Genomic DNA, 12,286 nt, shown 5'->3' with positions numbered 1-12,286 from the left:
GGGGGCGGGTACCATTTAAATGAGTTTTTTTCATGCTGGCAACCCTGCGCGTGCGCGTTGGAGCGTTTGCGCACGCGCAGTGTGAAGGAAACATTGGCACTCGGCCATTTTTAAAAGTGCTGCAGAAAAAGTGAAAATTTGTTTATTGAACCCTTGCAAAGGCTTGTATTTTAATTTTCTTGATATTTCTGTGGGTGAGGGAGTGCATTCTGCAATTAAAGATAGACTGTGATAGACTTGTTTGAGACTATTCAAATTCTTTGTAGCTGTTCAATTTTTAATATTTTTTTAATAAAACCACATTGCCCTTCCATGATCAGCACTGAGGCTTCTTGCAGCTTTCTCCCCCTGCTGTCGGGAACGGCTGCCTCAACTTCTGAGGCTTCCTGCAGCCTTCTCACTGCCTCCCCCCCCCGCCGTCGGTCGGGCCCGTCGGGAATGGCTGCCTCAAGTTCTGAGGCTTCCTGCAGCCTTCTCACTGCCTCCCCCCCCTGCCGTCGGGAAACCGCTGCCTGAAAGGCCTGCCTGAAGCACTTTCACACAGGTAGGAACATGGTTTATTTAATCTTTTCTTTGCTTATAAATTTTTATTCAGGTTGGATTTATTTGTATAAGTATAACTATGGATTTATTGTAGAATGTTATGACTTCCCTTCCCCCCCGCACCCCCCCCCCCCACCTCGTTCCAGACGCCTAATTTGTAACCTGCGCCTGATTTTTTTAATGTGTAGACAAGGTTTTTTCAAGCCTACAAAAATCTTCACTTGCTTCATTCTAAGTTAGTTTGGAGTACGTTTTCACTGTGGAAACTTTCAAATCAGGTGTCAGTGGCCGGACATGCCCCCTTTTGAAAAAAAAATTCTGTTCAAAAGTGAAACTGTTCTACCTGACTAGAACTGCAGAAAACTTAAATGTGGAGAATTCCGATTTCTAAGATACTCGGTTCTCCACCAGTTGCTCCTAAAAATCAGGAGCAAATCATGTGGAAACTTGGGGCCGTTATACTGAGCTAGGCTCTTCACATTGTTCTCATGCTTGAATTGAAGGGGATGGTGGTCTCTTCAGGACCTCTTTTAGAAATCACAGGATTGAAGTTTGGATTCTTTTCTTCTGTTGAGTTACTAAACCCAGCAATGCGAGAGAACAGAATTGATGAACATAGCTGAAAAGGCATTAATTAATGCCTCTCTCTATTGAAGCCATTTCTGCTCCCTGTGCACTGCTGTCTTAAAGCTCCTCTCAGGCAGTTCCCTTCATATCACTCAAAGAAATAGGCAAGTAAAGCATAAGGGATGTTAAGAATTATTCCAGTCTTATTTCAGTCTGGTGGTGGTGCTGAGACTTGTGCTCCAGGTGTTTCCACTGTGAGATTTAGCAGCTACTACCTTTGCAGTCCTGTAAATTACACACTATTGGAATCTTATAATAAAAGTTGGTACAGTAATATATTACAATGTCTCCCCAATGCATTCCCCCTTTACACATACTTCTGCAATAAACAAATTGCTGGAAATGTACAGCAGGCCAGCCAGCATCTGAAAGGGAGAGTCAGGTTAATGTTTGAGGTGGGCTCCTCCATCGGACTGCCTCTGGTTACAACCAGACAGATTTATTCCACGATACCTGCAGTAAAGCACTCCTGACAACATTAATCATTCACAGTTAGAATAAGAAGGTCATTTGTTTTGATTCATAGATGCATATTATATGAATACGAACCAGTCCTAAAAGTCAGGGTGTATTGTGAAATACATGTGAATTTGTGAATTTTAAATTTTACAATTAACAGTTTGGAATCCAAAAATCTCCATGGCCCCCAGTGATTTTCAGTGTTAAATAATTCTCATGCTGAATGCATCAATGTAGAGTCAGCGCTTAGTAGTTAGAATTTTTCACAAAAGTGTCAGATAAAAGTGAAGTTATTTTTTTTCCCAGTAAAAAACATTCATAGCATTATGTAGGGTTGTCTTTGGTAGAATCCTGAGTAATTGATTTACCATTGATGGGCTGCTTTTGGTGTCTCTGTTCACAGCAACGCGCACCTCCAGTCAGGTAACATTTCCAATTGATTTCTTTGAACACAACCAGCAGCTGACTGATGTTGAGTTTGGGGGAAATGATTTGCTACAGGTATACAACATGCAACAAATCAAACATCGATTGAACTCCACGGGCATGTACGTGGCCAGCACAAAGGTAGGAGTCCACCAGATGACATCCATTGATAATCTTTAGACAAAGCACCAGCTCTTTTCAAAATAGGTTTTGCTCATTTTTGATCTGTTGATGTTAACTGGTTGTCAAATCCCACCCACCCGTCAATATTTCCATACATGTGTGGGAAGTATGCAAGAAACATGAAAAGTGTAGACAGTGAATTATAGAATGAGAGGAGGTCATTCAACCTGTACCATCTCTTTGAAAGAGCTATCCAATTAGTCACACTCCCCCACTCTTTCCCCATAGCTGTGAATTTCTCCTTTTCAGATATGTATCCAATTCCCTATTGATATTATTATTGAATCTGCTTCCACCACCCTTTCAGGCAGTGCATTCCAATTCGCTGTATAGAAAATAGTCTCTTTATCGCGCCTCTGGTTCTTCTGACAATTACCTTAAATCTGTGTCCTCTGGTTACTGATCCTCCTGCCAGTGAAAATAGTTTCTACCTATTTACTCTTGATTTTTTTGCCAATGTTTGGACGCCTTGATAAGGGAGAAAAATTGTGCAATTATCAACGACTAACTGAATGTATTATGCAAATGCAAGGCGACTGGCAACGTTATTTAAATTAGTAACAGCTTGAGGACATTTGATCATAAGTTGAAATGATAGTTTTATCATGTATGACTGCATCTGCAATTTGAGGGCACTTTTCGGCCTCCTGCTTTCAAAAGGACATTGATTGTACAGGTATTGAAATGGGCTCAGAGAACAATGGCAGGGCAATTCTGAGACACAACACTTGTTCTTCTTGTAGAAGATAGAAAGAGGACACCATACAGGTTTTTTAATGTTAGAACTAGGGTAATGTGGATTGGATTAAGTTAACTCTAGAATTAGAGCACCGGACCATAACATTGGAAAGCCTTAACCAAGACTAAGGATTGGGGGGGGGGGGAAAGTGATCCTGCAAGCATTAACTCCCATCAGGAGCAATATATGGCATCGTAAACTCTTTCAGAAGGTCCTGGATGAATTTGTATTTGAGAATAGCTTCAAAGTTGTACAGCTAAGTGTAGATAATCAGACACAAGAACGTAGACATTACTATTGGTAATATTAGCAGATAAAAAGTTAATGCATTTGTATTGGATTCCTCTGATATTTTTAGCTTTAACCGATTTAAAATAATGCCTCTGTTAAAATGTCAAACACGCTAATTGATATCCTGAACATTTTGCTGATTACCATCAGGGACGTGAGGGGGCGATGTTTACTTGCTGTATAACTGGAGTTATGATTCATTTAGCAAACTGGATTGACACCTATTGTAGCTAGTATAGCTATTCGGAGTGGCAATTGTAATGTACTTGATTGATATTGCTAGACGTCCGTCTGCTTGTATTCAGCTTGCTGCAGACACTTTTTTTTTATAAATCCAAGAGCTCAGCAGGGAAAGCTTGTTCTAATTGACTAAATCATAATTAAAGTTTTGGCAGCTGCAGTAACAGGTGGTGCAGTAAGATGAACTAAGCCTATGGCAATGTACTTATTTATCGCAACATTTTTCCAGCTCAGTGTCCATAAAACCAAGGCCATCCTCCTTCTCATACAAGCATCTGCACACCTCTAGTTTTGGCTCAGTTCATGTCCCAAACTGCCACCTCGGGCAAAGTTAGAAGGGGCAAACCTTGGTATACTGCTTTTTAAAAAAAAAAAAATATTATAAAAAGGAAGCTTCCTTCCCCCATATCTGACCAGTTATTAAAAGTGATTTTTCCACTTCCATAACATTGCTTCACTCTATCCTTACCTCTTCTCCTCCACTGTTGAAACCTTAATGCACACCTTTATCATCTCGAGAGTTGACTTATGCAGGATACCATGCCACCGACAAAATTCTGTTACATAGAAACGTAGAAATTAGGTGCAGGAGTAGGTTATTCGGCCCTTCGAGCCTGCACCACCATTCAATAAGATCATGGCTGATCATTCCCTCAGTACCCCTTTCCTGCTTTCTCTCCATACCCCTTGATCCCTTTAGCCTTAAAGGCCATGTCTAACTTTCTTTTGAATATAATCTAACGAACTGGCCTCAACAACTTTCTGCGGTAGAGAATTCCACAGGTTAACACCTCTCTAAATGAAGAAGTTTCTCTTCATCTCGGTCCTAAATGGCTTAGACTGTGACCCCTGGTTCTGGACTTCCCCAGCATCGGGAACATTCTTCCTGCCTCTAACCTGTCCAATCCCGTCAGAATTTTATATGTTTCTATGATATCCCCTCTCATTCTTCTAAACTCCAGTAAATACAAGCTGAGTCGATCCAGTCTCTCCTCATATCCTCATATATCAGTCCTGCCATCACGGGAATCAGCCTGGTGAACCTTCACTGCACTCCCTCAATAGCAAGAACGCCCATCCTCAGGTTGGGAGACCAAAACTGAACACAATATTCCAGGTGTGGCCTCACCAAGACCTCCCTGCTCCTATACTCAAATCCTTTAGATATGAAGGCCAACTTGCCATTTGCCGCCTTCTCACCGCCTGCTGTACCTGCTTGCCAACTTTCAATGACTGATCTACCATGACACCCAGGTCTCGTTGCACCTCCCTTTTTCCTAATCTCTCACCATTCAGATAATAATCTGTCTTCCTGTTTTTGCCCCCAAAGTGGATAACCTCACATTTATCCACATTATACTGCATCTGCCATGCATTTGCCCGCTCACCTAATCTGTCCAAGTCAACCTGCAGCCTCTTGGCATCCTCCTCACAGCTCACACCGCCTTCCAGCTTAGTCTCATCTGCAAACTTGGAGATATTACATTCAATTCCTTCATCTAAATCATTGATGTATATTGTAAAGAACTGGGGTCCCAGCACTGAACCCTGCGGCACTCCACTAGTCACTGCCTGCCATTCTGAAAAGGACCCGTTTATCTCTGCTTCCTGTCTGCCAACCAGTTCTCTATCCACGTCAGTACATTACCCCCAATACCATGTGCTTTGATTTTGCACACCAATCTCTTGTGTGGGACCTTGTCAAAAGCCTTTTGAAAGTCCAAATACACCACATCCACTGGTTCTCCCTTATCCACTCTACCAGTTACATCCTCAAAAAATTATAGAAGATTTATCAAGCATGATTTCCCTTTCATAAATCCATGCTGACTTGGACTGATCCTGTCACTGCTTTCCAAATGCTCTGCTATTTCATCTTTAATAATTGATTCCAACATTTTCCTCACCCCCAATGTCAGGCTAAACCAGTCTATAATTCCCTGTTTTCTCTCTCCCTCTTTTTAAAAAGTGTTCTTACATTAGCTACCCTCCAATCCATAGGAACTGATCCAGAGTCAGTGGAATATTAGAAAATGATCACCAATGCATCCACTATTTCTAGGGCCACTTCCTTAAGTACTCTGGGATGCAGACTATGAGGCCCCGGGTATTTATCGGCCTTCGATTCCATCAATTTCCCTAACACAATTTCCTGACTAATAAGGATTCCCTTCAGTTCCTCCTTCTCGCTAGACCCTCGGTCCCCTAGTATTTCCGGAAGGTTATTTGCGTCTTCCTTAGTCAAGACAGAACCAAAGTATTTGTTCAGTTGGTTTGCCATTTCTTTGTTCCCCATCATAAATTCACCTGATTCTGACTGCAAGGGACCTACGTTTGTCTTCACTAACCTTTTTCTCTTCACATATCTATAGAAGCTTTTGCAGTCAGTTTTTATGTTCCCTGCAAGCTTCCTCTCATACTTTATTTCCCCCCTCCTAATTCCCCTCAGACTCTACTTTCCCCTTCCTAATTAAACCTTTTGTCCTCCTCTGCTGAATTCTAAATTTCTCACAGTCCTCAGGCTTGCTGCTTTTTCTGGCCAATTTATATGCCTCTTCCTTGGATTTAACACTATCCCTAATTTCCCTTGTTAGCCACGGTTGAGCCACCTTCCCCGTTTTATTTTTACTCCAGACAGGGATGTACAATTGTTGAAGTTCATCCATGTGATCTATAAATGTCTGCCATTGCCTATCCACCGTCAACCCTTTAAGTATCATTTGCCATTCTATCCTAGCCAATTCACATCTCATACCATCGAAGTTACCTTTCCTTAAGTTCAGGACCCTAGTCTCTGAATTAACTGTGTCACTCTCCATCTTAGAAAAGAATTCTACCATATTATGGTCACTCTTCCCCAAGGGGCCTCGCACAACAAGATTGCTAAGTAGTCCTCTCTCATTACACAACAACCAGTCTAGGATGGCCAGCTCTCTAGTTGGTTCCTCGACATATTGGTCCAGAAAACCATCCCTGATACACTCCAGGAAATTCTCCTCCACCATATTGCTACCAGTTTGGTTAGCCCAATCTATATGTAGATTAAAGTCGTCCATGATAACTGCTGTACCTTTATTGCACTCATCCCTAATTTCTTGTTTGATGCCATCTCCAACCTCACTACTACTGTTTGGTGGTCTGTACACAACTTCCACTAGCGTTTTCTGCCCTTTGGTATTCCGCAGCTCTACCCATTGTTCCGCTGTTCTTTGTGTCGTTGTCAAGCTCCACTAGCTCCCATGACCCAGCAAATTGATTTTCAGATCCTTGTCCTTGGTGATTTCCGACCAAGTGTTTCCACACACAATTTAGGACTATCACCAGTTTATTCTCGTTCCGCAGTCTCTCCGCTTCACCATTGGTGGCCAATCTTTGTCAGTGTCCCTCTGCTCTCTAGCCCTTCTTAGCTAAACAACACCTCCCTAATTTTCAAAGGCCTCCTAAAAACTTTACTCTTTGGTGTTTTTGCACTGCCTGCAGTATCTCTGGGAGTGGACCATGTTCCAATATCTGGTAGTAGGCTGCAGTAATAAGATTCACATTTAGTTCATTACTGTTACTTTAAATGTGATCCCTGTGGGTTGAGGTATAGAGGCTTTGGCATGGTTAATGCCATGACTGCATATCGTCCCTGTCAGATATCAGTCAGTAATGGTGGACTAGAGGAAGTTAAGTAATTGGGCAATTGTAAATCGAATTGAGTTTGTTTGGATCTGTTTTGATTGGTGGTTAGAATCTATACGTGTTCCTTTACAGCCGGGTGGATTTACATTGGATGGCGTCAACAACAACACTACCATGGTAATGACAGGGATGCGGATCCAGGTTGGGACACAGGCCATTGAGAGAGCACCATCTTATATTGAGATTTTTGGTCGCACAATGCAATTGAACTTGACGAGAGCTCGTTGGTTTGACTACCCGTTCACACGTGAAGAGGCACTACAGGCCGATAAGAAGTTAACCATTTTTAGTAAGTGAAAACTAACCAATAGAAATGCATGCAACCCAAGCTTATAAAACATGTCATCCCGTAGGATTGCAGTATCATACTTCTCCTCTGCACTGACCAATCGTGTCGTTGTCCAGCCTAGCCAGAGTTGTGGATTTCTGTGTTGCAATCCTCGAACTGGTATATATTTGGTTAGCTCTCTTGTCCCAGATTTCTGATCTCAATCTAGGAATGACATTAAGTATGCAAGAAATTTTAGATACTTTTTGCTTTTTGGGAATAAGTGCGTTGCTGTGCATTCAGTCTAGAGCACTGTTAGAGATTTACGAGCAAGTCACCTTTATTTCTTGTGTTAATGTACGTACCTTGTTCCAATGATCTTGATATGTTCTCCTTTTTCTTTCCCTGGCCCTTGCAGTTGGTGCATCAGTTGATCCTGCTGGGGTTACAATGGTTGATTCAATAAAAATCTATGGAAAGACAAAGGAGCAATTTGGTTGGCCCGATGAACCTCCAGAGGATTTCCCATCAGCCTCTGTAAACAATGTTTCTGCTCCAAGTGTCAACCAGAGTAACACCACAGGAGAGGTGGACTCGGCCACTCCATCCTCCACCAGTGGCTCTGTCCTCGAGAGGTAAGCACGAGCTGGAACTGCTTGAAGTTATGTGAACTGCTTACTAACATACTGCTCCTTAATTGGTGAGGAACAAATGAAGAAAGATGTGCTTAAAATTGACAGCATTGTAAATTAGATTCCATAGGATAATAAATTTCATATGTTTTGTTGTCTCAAGTTTTTGACTCCTAATGGAGAAAAATTGGCATGGATGACAACACAAAGCAATTGTTTACATAAGGAATGATTTTGTTCATCTTGCAACATTTGTTCTGTAACCAAAGTCTGGGTGTATTCGAGTTTCTTCTCACTGAACCATGTGTGGCTGTGTGTGAAAGCTTGTCATTACAGCATGATCTCAGACTGTCCTGAGCTTGCAGTTCCTGTACTTTTGCGTGGATTGATGCATTTCTAGTGTTCCTGAATATAATTGAATTGGGAAGTATTCAATCATACAAAGAAAAAAATGTCATCCTGCTCCTTTCATTTTGTCCTGTTTACAACCAGGGCATATCTGTCCTCATCTCTGCCACACCTACATAACCTGAATTCCCTCTGCCCATTGTTTGTATTGCACGGTTTTCTTCTTTTTCTTTCTCTTGACCCCTCTCGGACCCTTCTAATCCTGACTCCTCCCCTTCCTGTCATCCAGTCATGCCACCTGTCATTTGGTCTCCTGATCCATATATTAATCCATCGCTAATCCTCTTTTGCCACTGTTCCAGGTTTGAATCCCCCTTGAATAAACCTTCAGAGCCTCTCTTGGCATCCAATGAAGGGCCCATCGCTGTCTCCATACGAGCAGCAACCCCAGCTGCCACATGCTCTTAACTTGCCAACCTTCCCACTTAGTATATTAGTTGGGGGCTAATTTCAACCTCCGCCCTGTTCTGCTTACCCTATCCACCACAGTCTCCTTAGACTCTGCTAACAAATTAACAATTACCATCCCTTTCTGCACTTCCTTCCCGCGTGCCTGTTCACTTGCAAACAAGGCCCTTATTGTTTATGATTGCATTGATATACTGCTTTGGTTGAACCTTGGCTTACTGGTGACACCAACTTGCCCATTACCAAAGCCTCCCTGGCTGGCTATGCTTTCCACCAGCTCCCCACCGAAACAGCCATGGTGGCAGTGTGGCCCTTATCACCAAATTACATCATGATCTATTCTCCTTGTACTCTGGTATCACCACCTCGTTTTGAGCACTCCCACTTGTTCATCCCTGTCAATTCTCTTCTTCAAAAAAACATTCTTGTGTGCCGCCGCTCCATCTCAAATTTCTCCGCAAGATAGCCTCACTCTTTCCCTTCCTCAGCCTCTGTACTGAGCGACTCCTAATCCTCTGATTTAAATCTCCCTTTTCACTCTGTACTCCCTACATCGCTTCTTCCGTCTCAACTCTCCGACTCATATTCACAGCCACCCCCTCGACCTTTCAACTGCCTGTGGCCTCTCCCATGGTCTCAATCACTTACAAGGCCATCTCTGACCACATCCTTGCATCCCTCACTACCTTGCCCCTTTTCAATCCCCACTTCCTTCTGCATCCACCTCTGGGGGGGAAAAAAAACTCTTGCCCAAGTCATAGCTGGACTTTCAAACTCCCAGCTGCCTTGCGTTTGGCCTTCTATTCGCCACAATATTTCTGCAGCTGTCACTTTTCTCACCTTTGATGCCCTTGTCCTCAGAAAAGCCTTCACTCTCTCACCCCAGTTCATCACCTTGGTGCAACCCCACCTGGGCTCTTTCACATCCAAGGGGCAAACATGAGCGTATCAGGCACCCAACTGCTTTAGCCATCCATCGCTCGACCTGGCTGGACCACATCAAGCACCATCAGGCCTCAATCATTGTCTGGCAAAACTGCCCACAACTCCTGGATCATCCTGGAGAGCAAAAGTAACCCCGGCTTCCTTTCTGCACTACCAACCATCTCCTTAAGTCCCTCTTGCCTATTCCCTTCAACCTCATCTCCAACAAGTGCTGCTTCCTGAAATAAAAACAGAAAATGCTGGAAATAGTCAGCAGGTCAGACAGCATCTGTGGAGAGAGAAATAGAGTTAACGTTTCAGGTCGATGACCTTTAGTCCCCATCCATCACCACCCTCCGCCTGGCTGAACATGTTGTTGTACAAGTGCTGCTCCCTCCCTAGCCCTGAATCAGCCTCTTTCACTAATTTCTCGCCTATCTCTCCTCATGCCCTCTCTAAGCTCATCTTGTTCATGAGACCCACCTCTTGCTCCCTCGACCCCATTCCCAGTAAACTGATAATCACCCAGCTTCACATCCTGGCCCCCATGTTAGCTGCCATTATAAGTGGTTCCTTTTCCTCAAGTACTGTCCCCTTCAAAACCACTTTCATCACCCCGCGAACCTCTCTGTCCTTGCAAACTATTGCCCTCATCTCCAACCTTTTGTCTCCTTAAGTGTGTTGTCACATCCCAAATTAAGGCCCACCTTTCACACATTTCCGTGTTGAATCTCTTGACTCAGCTTTCCACAGCACCAATACAGCTCGAACCAAAGTCACAAGTGGCATCCTCTGTGACTGTGACCACAGTGTATTTTTTCTTCTTTATCTGTCTGCAGCCATTGACACAGTTGACAAAATCAGCCTCCTCTAACACCTCTCCTCCGTTGTCCAGCTCAGCGACACTGACGTAGCTTGGCTCGCCTCTTGCCTATCCGCTTGTAGCCAAAACATCTCCAGCAATGGCTTCTCTTCCTACCCTTGCACAGCTACCTGCAATGTTCCCCAAGGTTATCCTTGGTCCCTCCTCTTCCTCATCTACCTGCTGCCCCTCAGTGATATCATCTGACAGCGTGTATGCTGACAACAGCCACCTCTACATCTCTTGACCTCTCCATTGCCCCTGTGTTGTCAGATCGCTTGTCCGACATCCAGTCTTGGATCAGCTACAATATCCTTAGCTGAACACTGGGAAACCCAAAGCCATGTCTGGCCCACCACGAATTCCATACCCTTGCCATTGATTTCATCTCCCTACCCATCTGATTCAGGCTGAACTCGACTGTTTGCAACCTTGGCACCCTATTCGACCCTGAGTTGAGCTTCTGTTCCCCATATCCTCTCCATCAGATTTTTGTCTCCACCCCTAGCTCAGCCCATGTTCCTCTTAAGACCTCATCCATGCCTTTGAGCTATTCCAATGTGCTTGTGGCCGGCCTCTCACTCTCCATCCTCTGTAAACTTCATCTCATCCACAATTCTGCTGCCTGTATTGTACTTCATACCGAGTCCCGCTCAGCCACCTGACCTCGCTGACTTACATTGGCTTCTGGTACAATGCCTCAAACTTAAAATTTCCATCCTCAAGTTTAAATTCCTCCATGTCGTTTACCTTCCCCCTCGCTATAATCTACAGCAAATTTTCCCCCACCCCTCCTCCCCAAAACCCTTGTTACTTTGACTCTTGCTTCTTGTATATCTCGTCCATTTTGTCTAACCTTGGTAGCTGTGCATTCAAGCACCTAGGCCCAATGCTTTCCCACCCTAAACCCGTCCCCTTTTAAGATCCTTGTTAAAACCACCCCTTTTTTCACCCGTCATAATATCTCCTCCTTTGGTCATGATTGACTGATGATGCCTCTGTGAAACACCATGGGCATTTTTTGGCATTTTGTTGGCATGAACCAAAGAAAAAGATTGGGCATCTCTAAGAATGTGGGGCATCTCTGACTTAAAACCCTAACTTGGAAGGGCACAAAATGGTGTTTTTTAAAAAAAATGTTTGAACTGATGGACTTTATAGTTCATTGTTCAAAACGTTGATGTCAGATGTTTAAAGAAAACTTGACCAACTTAATATCTGAAAAGAATTTTAAAATGTTAGTCCCAGAGTAACAAGTTTTGAATTACAATGAGCTTGTTAGCACCTTGAGGGCAGATGCAGCCAGGGTTTAGGGAACTGACTGTCTGTAAGATCTTTAAATATAGTGGGGAAAGGGGGAAGCAAGTGTAATATGACATGTAAGCACGTCAAGGACTTAAATGGGTCGATATGTTTCGTGAGTGTTTTAAGCCTGTGTCGTGTTATTTTGTGCTGAGTTGCAATGGGTTTTGGTTGGTTGTGGTGGGGCAGGCAGGATTGCTACAGCTGTTGTGAATATTGCAGGGTTTTTCCAAAATGAAACACACAGGTTATGCACCAGCCCCACCCGCTCAAAATGGAAAGCCCCACCG

General features: G+C 43.5%; 1 protein-coding gene across 10 annotated transcripts in view; it reads left to right on the top strand.

The window, feature by feature from the left end:
* Window positions 1–12,286, top strand: part of ubr4 (ubiquitin protein ligase E3 component n-recognin 4) — a 206,153-nt gene that overhangs the window by 85,400 nt on the left and 108,467 nt on the right. For all 10 annotated transcript variants that reach the window (XM_070860353.1, XM_070860352.1, XM_070860351.1 and 7 more), the window contains 3 exons: window positions 2,033–2,196; window positions 7,265–7,481; window positions 7,879–8,095. In XM_070860353.1, the coding sequence (XP_070716454.1) occupies window positions 2,033–2,196; window positions 7,265–7,481; window positions 7,879–8,095 (598 nt within the window). The remainder of the gene's footprint in view (window positions 1–2,032; window positions 2,197–7,264; window positions 7,482–7,878; window positions 8,096–12,286) is intronic.

This window comes from Pristiophorus japonicus, chromosome 18 (genome assembly GCF_044704955.1).
Source record: "Pristiophorus japonicus isolate sPriJap1 chromosome 18, sPriJap1.hap1, whole genome shotgun sequence".
NCBI lineage: Eukaryota > Metazoa > Chordata > Chondrichthyes > Pristiophoridae > Pristiophorus > Pristiophorus japonicus.
The sequence above is the reverse complement of the archived record's forward strand: the minus strand, read 5'-3'. Positions and strand labels throughout refer to the sequence as shown.